The sequence below is a fragment of the Papaver somniferum genome, chromosome 3, assembly GCF_003573695.1.
Source record: "Papaver somniferum cultivar HN1 chromosome 3, ASM357369v1, whole genome shotgun sequence".
In the NCBI taxonomy this organism is placed as follows: Eukaryota; Viridiplantae; Streptophyta; class Magnoliopsida; order Ranunculales; family Papaveraceae; genus Papaver; species Papaver somniferum.
The window spans coordinates 7721558-7734846 of record NC_039360.1 but is presented as its reverse complement, the minus strand read 5'-3'; the positions used below and the strand labels follow the sequence as shown (position 1 = coordinate 7734846).

The 13289-nt window shown below is 37.1% G+C and overlaps 1 protein-coding gene across 3 annotated transcripts; it reads right to left on the bottom strand.

Annotated features, from left to right (window-relative positions):
* Nucleotides 1–10842: 10842 nt before the first annotated feature.
* Nucleotides 10843–12488, bottom strand: LOC113355261 (heterogeneous nuclear ribonucleoprotein A3 homolog 2-like). 3 transcript variants are annotated; one of them, XM_026598079.1, is made up of 2 exons: nt 11907–12488; nt 10843–11341 (listed from the first exon to the last, which is right to left on the bottom strand). In XM_026598079.1, exons 1-2 carry the CDS (start codon nt 12336–12338, stop codon nt 11339–11341), a joined length of 435 nt encoding a protein of 144 aa, XP_026453864.1. In that variant the 5' UTR covers nt 12339–12488; the 3' UTR covers nt 10843–11338. The 3 variants fall into 3 exon arrangements, with proteins under 3 accessions (XP_026453864.1, XP_026453862.1, XP_026453863.1); XM_026598077.1 differs by having other exon boundaries at nt 10844–11315; XM_026598078.1 differs by lacking the exon at nt 10843–11341 and adding an exon at nt 11497–11538.
* Between the last annotated feature and the right edge of the window lie 801 nt (nt 12489–13289).

Sequence of the window (13289 nt, the reverse complement as noted above, 5' to 3'; positions counted from 1 at the left end):
TCGCCACTAGAGGAATGGCAGAAGCAGACTATTTCTTTTACCGTAGATGAAGTCCCTGAAGGTGGAGAGGTACATGACAATCCATTGGTGGTAAAATTAGAAATTAATCCAAAACCGAAAGAAGATGAAGATGATGAAGATGAAGACTCATGGGAAATTAATAAGATTCTAATCGATATCGGAAGCTCTGTAAACATCTTATTCTATCATACTTATAAAACCATGGGAGGGAGAGATGATGATTTTATACCATCAACATATAAGATATATGGTTTTAATGGTACTGCCAACAAGCCTAAAGGGGAGGTTACTATGCGAATTCCATTGAAGGGAATATCTTCTGAAATCATGTTCTGTGTTGTTGACGTAGAGTCACCCTACAATGCATTAATTGGTCGACCTTGGCTACATGGGATTCTAGGTGTAGCTTCAACTTTCCACCAGTGCATCAAATTCCCTCACCCCAGCGATGTAGGAATCATAAAAGGAGATTGGGTTGAAGGAAAGAATGTTACGAAACTGAGGTAGAATCCTGCGAAGGAAGAGAAAACAAGAAGGAAAGTTGGCAACGCAGAATCAAAGAGACACAAAGAAGTGAGAGATTGATGGTGGATGCAATCGAACGAAAAGAAGAAGAAATGTTGCGAAACTAATGCTAGCTCAGAATAAGAAATGGTGAACATACCACTACCAAGGAAGCAGTAGCAGAGAATAACAAAGAAGCAGATAATGACAAAGGTAATAAAAATAAGAAGTGTATGAATGATTGATTTGTTGCGACACTCTCGCAACAAATAAAATTCTCAAAAATACGTTTTACTGAATGATGAAAATGAGATTGACAAGTGCAAATATGATATGATGATGTGCGAGAATCTCGCAGAGATAATGAATTCTACAAAACACAATCAGACAACAATGACAAAAGAGAAAGGGGCGAACCTTTATGGCGTACACCCTAGTTCGCGAATACAATTTCACAAGAGGCAAATATAAGACCTAAAGTACGTCATATAAGGGGGTACCTGTTGCATGGCTCAGGGAAAGGCTACACCGCCCCCGGAACCTGAGTTATGGATATTTGGGGTCAATAAATCCCATCCGGGAGAGGCACCTTGGATTCTCAACTTAAGCATATGACTTAGGTTGGGTGACTAAGGTAATAAGGACTCTCCCAAGGAGTGCAGAATCTGATCAAGACGTCGAGGTACACGGTTGAGTCAAGAGTGCCAGGGGCGTCTGGAGCGTACCTTGCCATTGTTGACAAGTCTTGGCTTATACTGCACTCGGCCCGAAGAAAACCCCACTTAGGGTGTAGTCTCGTAACCATAATCCCTATAGGTAAAAGAGATAAGAGGATGCGAAAACAACTGGTTGTTGTTAAGACCGGATGGGATGAGCCAACCTTGTATGGTAGAGTTACGCCTCCTTGAAGGGGCAACCAGGGGGAGATAAGGGCGGCACCCTCCATTAGGGAGATGATAAGTGTCTTGAGACGCAAATGTCATGAGGCTTTTTACTCGCAAGAATATTAAGGCTTGTCATATTTGTGCGACAATCCTGAAGAGGTAATAATACTAAAGAAAAAGATAAGACGAGATCAATGGGTTTTCGCATGAAAGTGCGAAGATGTCCTGCGATTTCGTCGCAAAACGGCAATGTCATGGGGGTTTATTTTCGCAAGAATATTTAGGCCTATCATATTGTCGCAACAAACCTGAAGAGGCAATAATACAAAAGAAAAAGTTAAGACAAGACCAATGGGTTTTTGCATAAAAATGCAAGGACGTCCTGCGATTTTGTCGCAATGACAAGAGGTGGCATAATAAGACCTTTAACTAGGAAGGAAAAATAAGACCACACAGGAATGAGATTTTGAAAAGAATCAAAATTCACTTCGCATATGATTGCGAAATTTTACATAAACAACTGCGAAGTTGAGGCATAAAATAAGAAAAATCTGCAAAATCTCTCATTTGGATACAAATAACAGAGGCAAGTATGGGAATGAATGAAATTAGAAAATGTTATTTGTCTCCACATGATAGATTTACGCAAAAATTCAAAAATTAATGATTATGTTAATTAACTGTATTGCAAAGAAGAATTGTTTTAATGAATGCAGGTCGAAATGAAAGAAACTCATATGTTAAGGAATATGGGGAACCAAAAGAATTCGCAAAAATACAAAAAGAAGGAATAAAATGTACAAGTATTACAGAAGATCAAAGAAAGAAACAAAGACTACTTCTTAGTTGATCCTTCATCATCTTCATCAGACTTGTTTTCTTCTTCGTCTGCATCAGAACCTTTATCTCCATCAGAACCTTCATCACCATCAGAATCTTCATCATCAGCTTCGCTATCAGAGATAACCAGACTAGGAATGTTCTTTGGGATCTCCTCCAAGAGACAAGGATAATCAGAGTGAGGAATATTATGGTCATCACAAACCACTTGAATAGTTTGATTACGAAAATGCAGAGCGTCATTCTTAAAATTCGCAACAGTGATCTTGGTTTGATTCTTTAATCTAGAATATTTGTCGTTGCGAGAAGAAAGATTCTTTGCGAGTTCCTCTTTTTCAGCTTCAAGTTCCTCAACTCTTTGGCGATATCTACTTTCAGATCCTGCGAAGCATATAGCAATTAATCAGTAACTTGATAAAAACTCGTGAAAAACCAAAGATTAATAAAGGAAAATAGTTAATGACCTTCTCTCTCAGAAATCATATCTCTAATCAAGGCTGTATGCTCAACTTGGAGACTAACATTTACACCTAAAAATCTTTTCTGGCGTTATCCAATATTGTTGCGGCCCAAGCGAACTCATCATCACTATTTATGAGAAGACGAGAACGGACTTGGTTTTCTCTCCCGCTAAGCACGGCATTTTGATGATTGGCTTCATCTCGTTCAAGTTGAACCTCAAGAAGAGTCTCTTGGAATTTCGCCAAAGCCTTAACACCTTGATCAGAGATACGATCTTTATCATCTATAATTTTGCTAATCTTGGTTCTTAATTCATTGATCTTCTCTTTAGAATTGAGATAAAAACATTTAAATTGGTTGGCTAAACCTAAACTAGATCTATGATCAATCTCTAAGAGGCGAAATTTGGATTTAAGTTCATTTAAAGGCAGAGATGAAGTTTTATCATTAGAGAAACTATCCAAAGATTTATTAAGATGTTCAAGAAGAGTTTCATTATCTAGGGCATCGGGAAATGAACGAAGAAGAATGACTTCATCAGAAAGACCATAAATATCTGCAAAAAGGATTAATCAAATAAGATAAGACAATAGGATGAATGAATGAAAGGAAAGGAGAAAAATTGTATACCATAGAGTTGATCATTAGCTTTTTGAAGAGTAGAAATTTTGTTCCTTTGCGAAGAAGTGTCGGTTTCCAGTTGTTTGTTCTTCTCGCGAAGACCTTTAACTTCAGCTTCTAATTGTTCGTTCTTCTCATGAAGACCCTTAGCTTCAGTTTCCAGTTCTTCATTCTTCGTACGAAATTGAAGATTCTTCTTTTCAAGAATTTCGCGTCTCCTCTCTAAATCTGAGGCAACAGAGAAATAAGCTTTTCCAGCCTGCGAAGAAAATACAAAAAATAATTAAAATAAAAAGAAATTTTGAGTCACAATAATGAAGAAGTAAAAAGACGAAAGCATACCAAACTATTGAGGGAATTTAGGAAGCTGGGAGTCACTGATCTGGAGACTCCACGAAGAGAATTATCACCATCCAACAAAGGAGTATCGCAAATAGTTGCGAGAGCTTTCGATATACTGGCGAGGAAATTATCTCCCATCCCTTGCCAAGAATCAGAGAAGATACCAGATAACTGTGCCATAGAGGATTCAGGTGGAGAATCTTTATTCGCAGCAAAGTCGTCATCATCATCTTTGTTGTCTTCATCATCTTCAGAACCATCAGGGAAATGAACATCTGAAGGAGGAGGAGAATTCCCTCTATTTCTTTTCTTTGAAGATGATGCAGATGATTTTCCTTGCGAAGAATATCTTTACCCTTATCACCAGCCGTCGCAGCCTTGGTGGGTTCTTCTACTTCAGCAATAACCTTCACACACAAATGAAGATAATAAATAGGGGCAACAATATATTTTTTAAAATCATGAAAGAATATTTCTTACCTCATCTGTGTATGAGCGAAGAGCTAACAAGGTATTGGCTTTACCAGTCCTGCGGTAGCTATCTTTCAGTTTCTGGATCTATAGAATGTCGCAAGAATCAACGAACAAAAGAGTAAAGATAAATAAAGAAACATAAAGTGGGCGAAATTAGAATAAATATACCTCTTTCACTTTATCAGGCCAAGAGAATACCCAGGGTCGATAAGCGATGAGATTCGCAGGAATGACATTAGAACCAGCAATATAGGGTCCTTTCAGCATCAAGGGGAAGACGCACCATTTATCATCTTTGAATTGGCGAGGGGTTTTATTTATTCCAGAGTGCCAATCAATATCATGCATGAGCCATTTTATCTTCAGCAATAACATCCTTCATTTTCAAACGAACACCCCAGCGAGTATTCTCCTTCTTCATAGATATTAATTCATAATTTTCGAAGAAATTCGCTATTGTGTACTTCTCAGCGACTATCTCCAAGTATGCGAATTTAGGATCCCTAAGCTCTTTAGGATAAAGAGATACTTTACCAGCACCGCGATTAGCAAACTCCAATATCAGACGGATGCAATCCCCACTCAATTGGAAGATAGCTCGCGAAAATCCCGAGTGAGCGAGAATTTTATAGAACAGAGGGATATCTGAGTCATAAAGAGGAATGGGGAGACCTGCGAGAATTTTACCCAGCGAAACTATGATTGATTGATCATCACAATATTGATCAGAGAAAATTTTGATAGAAACAATTGACTTGCCACTTTCACCAGGAATGGTAGAAAGTGTGAAACCTTTCTCGGCAAGATCTTTTTGAACATTCTTTAAGGTTTTCTCATGTTTTTGACCACTTGGAGGCATATCTAAATATAAAGTATGGGAATGGACGAAGAATTAAGAAGATTGAAGAATGAAGATAGAAGAAAAATTACAGCAGAGGAATTTACGGAGAAAATGATGAAGTTGCAGAGAAGATGAAAAAAGAGTAAAAAAATAAGAAAGGGGAGAGTAAGAGTATATATAGAGGAGATTTTCGAGAAGATAAACACAATTAATGCGAAAGGACGTGAGCGGTTGAAAAGCAGCGGTTACAAAAGACGTGTCAAGAAACAGATGAGAGAAAGGATACGTGTGATAAATGCAGAATATGAAGTGATGGATAGCTGCGGCATTTCTCACATCGTTCTCTACTTCGCAGAGAAGATATGAGAAGAGAAAAGATGTAGGATCAGAATCTCGCAGCAATAATGCCTCAGCGAAATTATTAACAACACAACACGACGGTGTCGCAGAACAACCTCAGAAACGACATCAACCAAATCATGAGAAAAGTGTGACGGTCCTGCGAAAATAAGGAAGTTTTGCGAGATTGATATTTATAAGGTTGCGATAATGTCGCAATTCATATCCGAAAATAAATGACAGATTAGCTGTCATCCACTATGTATTTCCCTATAAATAGTCATTCAGTTGTAAAGAAAATGAGAGAGATCTTTTCTGAGTGAGAAGTAAGTAAATAGGAGAGAGAAAATCTACAGCAGTGGTTATTCTTGATTCGTTTATCTTTTCTTGTAAGATTGTCCAAAGATTCATCAATAAAATTAAGATTGTTAATCCAAAAATGAGTTAAATGTTAATGAAATCTTGTGAGGGGTGTAGTGTTGGATTTCCTGCAACTACAGGGATCTTTATCTAATTAGTGACATATTCTCTATAAGTTTTAAATTAAAGTCCTGGTCGTATATTGTTTGATGTGTGATAAATCTAGCATTTAGCATTTCTTTATCTTGAATGGGTTATCTCAAAGGAACTATAGAAAGACTAGGGGAATGCTCTCTATGATTCATGTGAATTATAAATTTTGAAAGTTGTAACCAGCATCAATATTTGTCCTTGTCTTGTTCCGCTTAATTGTAATTGATAGTCATGGTTTGCTCTAGTAAATATGTATGCCAAACCTTAGGTTTTCCTCTCTTGTGATCAGTAAACATGATTGCGTAAGCTTGTCGCAGATGTAAATAATTGTGTGCACAAGCTGGTGCATGTATTAAATAATGACGGCATTAGCTTATGCATGCATAAATAACTGCGTGGACAAGCTGATGCACATTTGAAATAAAAATGACTCCATAACCTTATGGAGGCGTAAATATTTGAGTGCACAAGCTGGTGCACATACAGAATAAATGCATGGCTACTTAAGTTCACGGTCTGGATGATAATGTTTTAGAGGGCAGAGAAAGCTCTGTCCTTATATTATGACATGTTAATTGTAGCTTGTTCCAGGAATTGTTGCAAGAGTGAGCGAGTGATGTTAATTCTAAGAATCGTTACAGTTGAACATGAAGATGTTGACTTGAAGCATTAATTGGGCGTGTCCTAATTGCTGACTTTTGTTGCATAGAGGTGCTGCTGTTTGTGATCCTAGAATTTGCAGAGTTATAATTTGGTTCTGCCATGTTTTCAGCCTGCAGATTATACGAGTCTAGATGAAATTGGGAGTAGATTAGGTTCCCTGTGTATGGAAGGGACGGCTGGAAGGCTTGATCTTATTTTCTGGCAGTTATGCTTCACTGACTTGAGCAGTTATGCTTCATTGACTTGAGAAGTTTCAGGATTCAGCACAAGCATCATGTAACTAGACTAGTTTGTACATATTAAACTCTTGTGCGAACTGAATTTTAGATTATCTCAACCCAAATTTTCGGTTGCGGGATCATATTGTGACTGGAAGTCTAGAACCAACGATGAAGAAATTCTACTAGACTGAACCAAACAAAATAGGTCATAGCATCAGCAGGTAAACCTTTTAACTTCATAATCCACCTAACATAATATATTCAGATAGATACTGTTTGTTTAGTGGCACAAATAGGCCATACAAGTACAATATGGGTACACCCCGAGCAAATTAACACCCCTTTAAATATTGCGATTTATAATGTTTTTGGTTGTTTTTTCTGGTTTGATCTCAACTCATTAGTGGAACTATACAGTGACTTGGGCTGGTTTAAGCCAGCCCAGAGTCCAAAAAAAAAACTTACATTTTACAGTGGAGTGGTGTTTGGTTAAAAAAAAAAAGTTCAAGCCTAAACAATAGGCTAAGCTATCCCAAGTCAAACCAATTTGTTTTCAAGCCACCTCAACATTCATTTTCTAACTCCGTCACATTATCTCACCTCTCATATAATATACTACTTCTGTTTCAGAAAAAGAAATGTTTTAACTTTTTCATTTTAGTCTAAAAATAGATCAAATTGAAAAAGTGAAAGTAACACTTTTTCAGAAACGGAAAGAGTGCGTAGCTTTCAGAATATTTGACCACAATTACGATTCAATCCAAATTTTAGGTGAATCATTCATATGGACGACAAGAACCAACGACAGAGTTCTGCTAGACTGAAACAAACAAAGAAAATAGGTCATTGCAAGTAAACCTATTAAATTTATAATCGGCCAGCGAGAATATATGCAGCTACTGTTTGTTGGGCCATATTAGATCTCTTAAACTGGTCTAAGATTTCTACCTTTGATATATTGATACGCGATCTTTTCTACATTTGCAGAAACCTCAAAACGCATATCTGGATTCTTAGACTTAAGAGTGTCAATTAGTGAAGCGAGTGATTTTCATTCAGAATGCATAGTTTTGTCTTACACGCTAGGCATATACAAAATACCTCTGTATAGACTAGAAAATCCATTCCATCAATTTTTATTTTTTTTTGAAAGACTAGAAAATCCTCAATATTTACTAATGTAAGAAATCAAAAGGATAAGACTAAATCTTTATTGAAATAGTTAACCATGAAAGGAAGTGTACTGATGATCCAAAAAGATACTTTATTGATGAATAAGAACATACGCATATGCTGATATCATATCCATACTATTAAAGATATTGCAGTTTTGCACTGTCATGGGAGATGGTGCTGGTTTGAAAGACTCTTCGCAATCAGATGCGTATTTTATGAAAATACCTGCTTCTCTACGTAACCCAGTGTAATCTTTTTTTAGTAGTAACTGAGATAAGGATTTCAAATCTTTTTGTAGAAAAGAATCATATAATTGTTGACAAAATTTAAGGTGAACTTTTTGAGCATCGTCAGCCTTCGAAAACAAACCCATTATTTCCTCCTTTGCATCCCTAGCGCTGTACATTGCTTGATAATCGACAAAAACAGTCCAAACTTCTTTATAATCAGAGTAATCATAGATACCGGGATAACTCACCAATATATTTAAGCAGTATTCCTTGTCTTTGACCAGAGGACAAACTTTGTGAAGATCAAAGTGCACATCCAAATCCGAAGGTTTGGCTTCTCTTGCTGCAGTTGACACAATTCTGGCGAATAAGAAAATCAAAAGACCTGTCAAAGGGACTGCGTGTCAAGATACCACCATAATTGTATATTCTTTATTTTATGTTTCTAACTGAATGTTTTGGATTAGAAATCTTTATATACTCCTTTTATAGATAAAATTGACATACCACTTTTTCATTAATTAGGTAATAAAAATAGAGCAATGGAAATTTTAATACAAATTTTTTACATATTTAAGAAAAGATTTTTATTTTCTAAGGATAAACATGTATCCCTTTGTGCTCTCCAAGCCGGTTCTGTATTTCACAAATGTGGATGATGAAGTTTTGTATTTCAGAATACTCCCATTTTTTGTTGGAATGTAGAGACTTATAAGAAAAACATGTCACCAAAAAATTAACTTCAAATTCATTTGGGTTCAGTAAAAAAAATTATAACCATATCAACGGATTATGTCAATATAACCATGTCAACAGATCCTACTCGTTAATAATATCCCTTGCCCTCCGGTTATTTTTCCACCAAAAAGAAAAAAAATTAAGAGAAGAAGAACCCCAAGTTCACTGTATTAATATTCATTCTTCTCATTCCCTTCTCCGCTATTCTTCCATAGATATCTGCTCGACTTTGCTACTCATCTACCGGTTCCTTAGAGCAACTGCAGTGGTGCGATCAAAACCAAAGATCAAAGATCAAAAAAAAGATCAAATTTTGGGTTTAGTCCGTGTTGTCACGTAACCGTCCCGATTAAAATTTGGTCGCGCGTAATTTAAATCTCCGCCCCAAAAAAATTTCATCGAAAGTATCTCAAATGTCCGCCCAATCAATCACCAGGCACACTTTAAGTTTACGCCTGTCAACAGGCGTACTTTAAGTTTACGCCTCGTTTTTTATTTTATTTTTTTAATTTGAATTTTCATCGGGCGTAATTTAAATCTCCGCCCGTTAACAAGCGTACTTTAAATTTACGCCCAGCAACAAGCGTACTTTAAATTTACGCCCGACTATATTAGAATTTGGTATTTGGTCGCGACCAAATATGGTCTGGAATTTGATCTTTGGCTGGGATTTGATCTTTACTACGTCCCACTGCGTCACGATCTCATCCCAAATTTTTGGTTATAGATCACAGCCGTAGATGATAAATGGTGGGTGTGGGAGAGCTTTCGGGGGACCAATAGGGGGAAGGCACATACGCGAGGTATTTTTTTATTTATTTTTTTGTGTATAGATCCGGTTGATTTTTAGCATTTTCCAAATCCGCTAGGGTAATCTGAAAATGTCGAAAAGGAAGAGACAGTTTTTACCTGTTTGTTTGGTTGATTGGATACTCACTTGTGTTGACTGTTTTTGATGGCTTTGACTCTGGGTATTTGGGCCACTATCCACAGATGTGGGTCCAACTTGATGTTAAAAATAATTAAAAAAAAACATGTAGGTGGCCTGTGAATCTGTGGTGGAGTCTGCCTGCTGGAATTGGAATACAGTTGTTGCTCAAGATGGACGGGGTTACTGTGGTATGCTGATTCCCAAGTTACCTTGTATACAAATGCAACACGGCTTTGTCTTATACAGTGGTTAGGCTTTAATGTCTTATTATAAGGACCAAAATTTGGAAGGAATGAAAATAAAGGTTATTTGAATGGGTACCATCTTGTGTTGTGTTGAAGGTTATTTGAATTGGTACCATCTTGTGTTGTGTTGAAGGTTGGTGAGTTTGAAATCTGACATAAAGGAAAGCTATACGCTTGGACTGCTACATTCGAAAACATGTGAAAAACTATCAACACACAAGCCACAGATTCATACACTTCACCATACACTTCAATCCTTCGACTAGTACGATGGAATGAGAAGATTTTCAGCATATTGCCCAATTCAACTAGTCTCTTCGAAGAAGGTAAGAAAGGAGTCAAAGGTAAATGATGTCGGAGAGGGGGGCCACAGAACCGATTGTTTACTAATAATAAATCTTTGTGCTGTGTGGTGTGTGCCTGTCTTCACTCTTAACTTCTCTTTCAGAGAGGGTTTAATAAGGAGAAAAAAAATACCGTACACACTACCTGCAGCTGACAAACAACAAAACCTCATGCAGCAGTTAAGATTCTTCTAAAGAACACATTGTGGTTTAAATGTTGAGAAAAGTTCAGCAGACTTCAAAACAAAGGAAACAGAACATGAAGGAAGAGTCATTAATCATTATGGTTACAAATTATCGACACTGCAGTGTTGAGAGGTGTATAACCTTATCAGTCAGTAAATCTGGGAATTAAGGCAAATGCCAATCCACTAACCATAAACCCAAACTCTGCAGTAAGATTTTCTCCTTTTAAGCTACGGTATAGAATACTATACACAACTCAAAGTGACAGGAACTTATAACAGGCCAAAAACAACTAATCGCCTTAAGTGCACTCCTGTGAGAAGTAAATACTACCACATTTTCATTGTACCCGAGAAAGCAAAATTTTGAGCAATGCAAGAATTGTATAGAGAAGTCTCATGTCAATTCTGTCAACTCAAATCAGGGGTAGAACTCTAAGAGCGTCAATTGGCAACTAAATATAAACCTAGATAATGACCACACTCCATATTCATGACTTGACTTGCAACAAACAACCAAACCAATAGGAACATATTAACATAAGAGCCTAAATTGGCATACATTTCTTGTTCTAAACAATCACTGGTCGGATGGATGATACTGCACCTGTGTTGAAATAGATAACCCCAACAACCACAGAAAGACTCTGAATTCAGCATTCCCTACCTCTGCTAAAAGTACATTCACCCAGATTTAACAGATGCATGCGGAGAAACAATCTTTTCCTCTTGCAGGCAGAACTAAAGTTCATGAAAGACTAGAATTACTACAAAAACCAAAGAAAACAAACTGATCCACTTTCATGACTCGCATAACAGAGAAAAACACAACAAAATTTTACCAACTGGCACCGAAACTACACAACCCTATGATGATACACACAGACTTTATACAACCCCAACTAAATGTATGTTTTAGCAGGGACAATCACACCCATCATTGCATAAGCAATAGAATTAAAGCCTGTAATATCATACTCCAGACGTAAGTATATTGCAAAATTCGCAATGTATAAATTGATCAAATTGTTGGAATTCTCCGACTTATATAATAAATAAACTACTTCGTTTTTATATGAATTAAACCTAAGGAAGAAAACGGAACCAAATTATATACATATATTTACAAATGTGATTTCGCCAAATTCCCCAAATACTTTTCCCCATTTTGAGAAAGTTTTGAGTTGCCCTAAGCATCATTCATCTTCAACAGACAGAAACTGGTACTTTCTCTCTAGATGACCTAGTATCATCATTAGCATCACTAAACCCATTCACAACTTTCTTAAAAGCGAAATGAACACAATTAGAAAGCACAATCCAACTAATTACCTCATAAACAAAATCAAAAGCTGGATCAGCCGACGCTAACAGTTCCTCGTCTTCATCATCATCCCAATTCGATCCACCACCATAACTCCACCCTCTTCCGCCACCGCCACCGCCACCGCCACCGCCACTTCCACTCCCACCAAACGGACCATCATCACCAAAAAACCCATTTTCAGCACCATCGTCACCACCGTCATCAGAATCACCACCAGTTAAAGATCTTCTCCTAGTTCGGCTTCTTTTTCTGATTAATGTCCGAGGTGCCGATTTATACAAGTTTCTCCTAACGATCGGTGGTGCGATTGCATCAATCGGTGAGAGTCCTGATGAAATCCTGCGATTGATTAGGTATTTTGAATACCCTAGGTTTTTTTGTGGTGAGGTGGGGGTGAACATGACGTTAACAGTATCAGGGATTGATAAAATCTCCATTTCTCCGTGAGATTTGAAACTAGGGTTGATCTTTCTTTGTGAACAGAAGAAAAATCGGAGATTTTGAGTAATAAATTGGGGGAATCGAAGAAAATAAAAGGTGAGAAAAGTATTATTCGTGGAGAAGGGAGAGTTTGACGCGTTACGTTTTGTTCTGTTGCCTTCTACCTCTCAATGGGCTTCCCGATGGGCTTTTTACAAATACTTCTTATTGTTTTCGGCAAGTGGGAAATTACGTAACATGGTACATGGATGCTCAGACTAAGAAACCTATTTTGAGGCATAATAGATTTTTTTGAGGCATATTAGATAATGTCAAAATAGGGTTACTAAATAAAAAACAAGATCACCCCTTATCCACCATTTTTGATAATGGCATAACTATCCTTATATAATTAATGTAAATGACTATCAGGGTGTTAGTCCTCAAGGGAGTTGGGGGAGTTGGGTGTAGTTGTGTTTTTTCCCGTTAGTCGTGAGGGAGTTCGAGGGAGTCTCTTAAAATCCCAGTTAGTCGTGGGAGAGTTTAGAAGAGTCCCCCAACTCCCTAGAAAACCCCATTAATCGTGTGGGAGATTGAAAGAAACTCTTAAACTCTCTGTTAGTGGTAAAAATTAGAATGATAGGGAGTTTGTTTTTTTTGGGAGTTCTGGGGAGTTCTAGGGAGTTTTTAGTGTATTTTTGCCTCACTCCAAATCTCTCAAAAAAGTAAAGATTTTGGGAGAGTCTCTCAAACTCCCTACACTCAACACACCAAACTCTCTCAAACTCCCAATACTCTCTTACAATCTGTCAAAATCCCCAAGATTCAAAATACATTAAACTCCCTCCAACTCACTCGTGGACTAACCCCCTGTATGATTAGAATTGATTAATTATGAATTTTAAGGATTGATTAAACATTAAATTATTAGTGGTGAATTAGTAGAAAAATCAAATTTATGTGAGAGA

Excerpts from the sequence above, each read along its gene's own strand:
- LOC113355261 (XM_026598077.1), bottom strand. The coding sequence starts at position 12,338 with ATGGAGATTTTATCAATCCCTGATACTGTTAACGTCATGTTCACCCCC. Across the intron at positions 11,316-11,906 it reads CTTTTGATTTTGTTTATGAG|TTCTGCCTGCAAGAGGAAAA; the intron begins GTAATTAGTTGG and ends CATGAACTTTAG.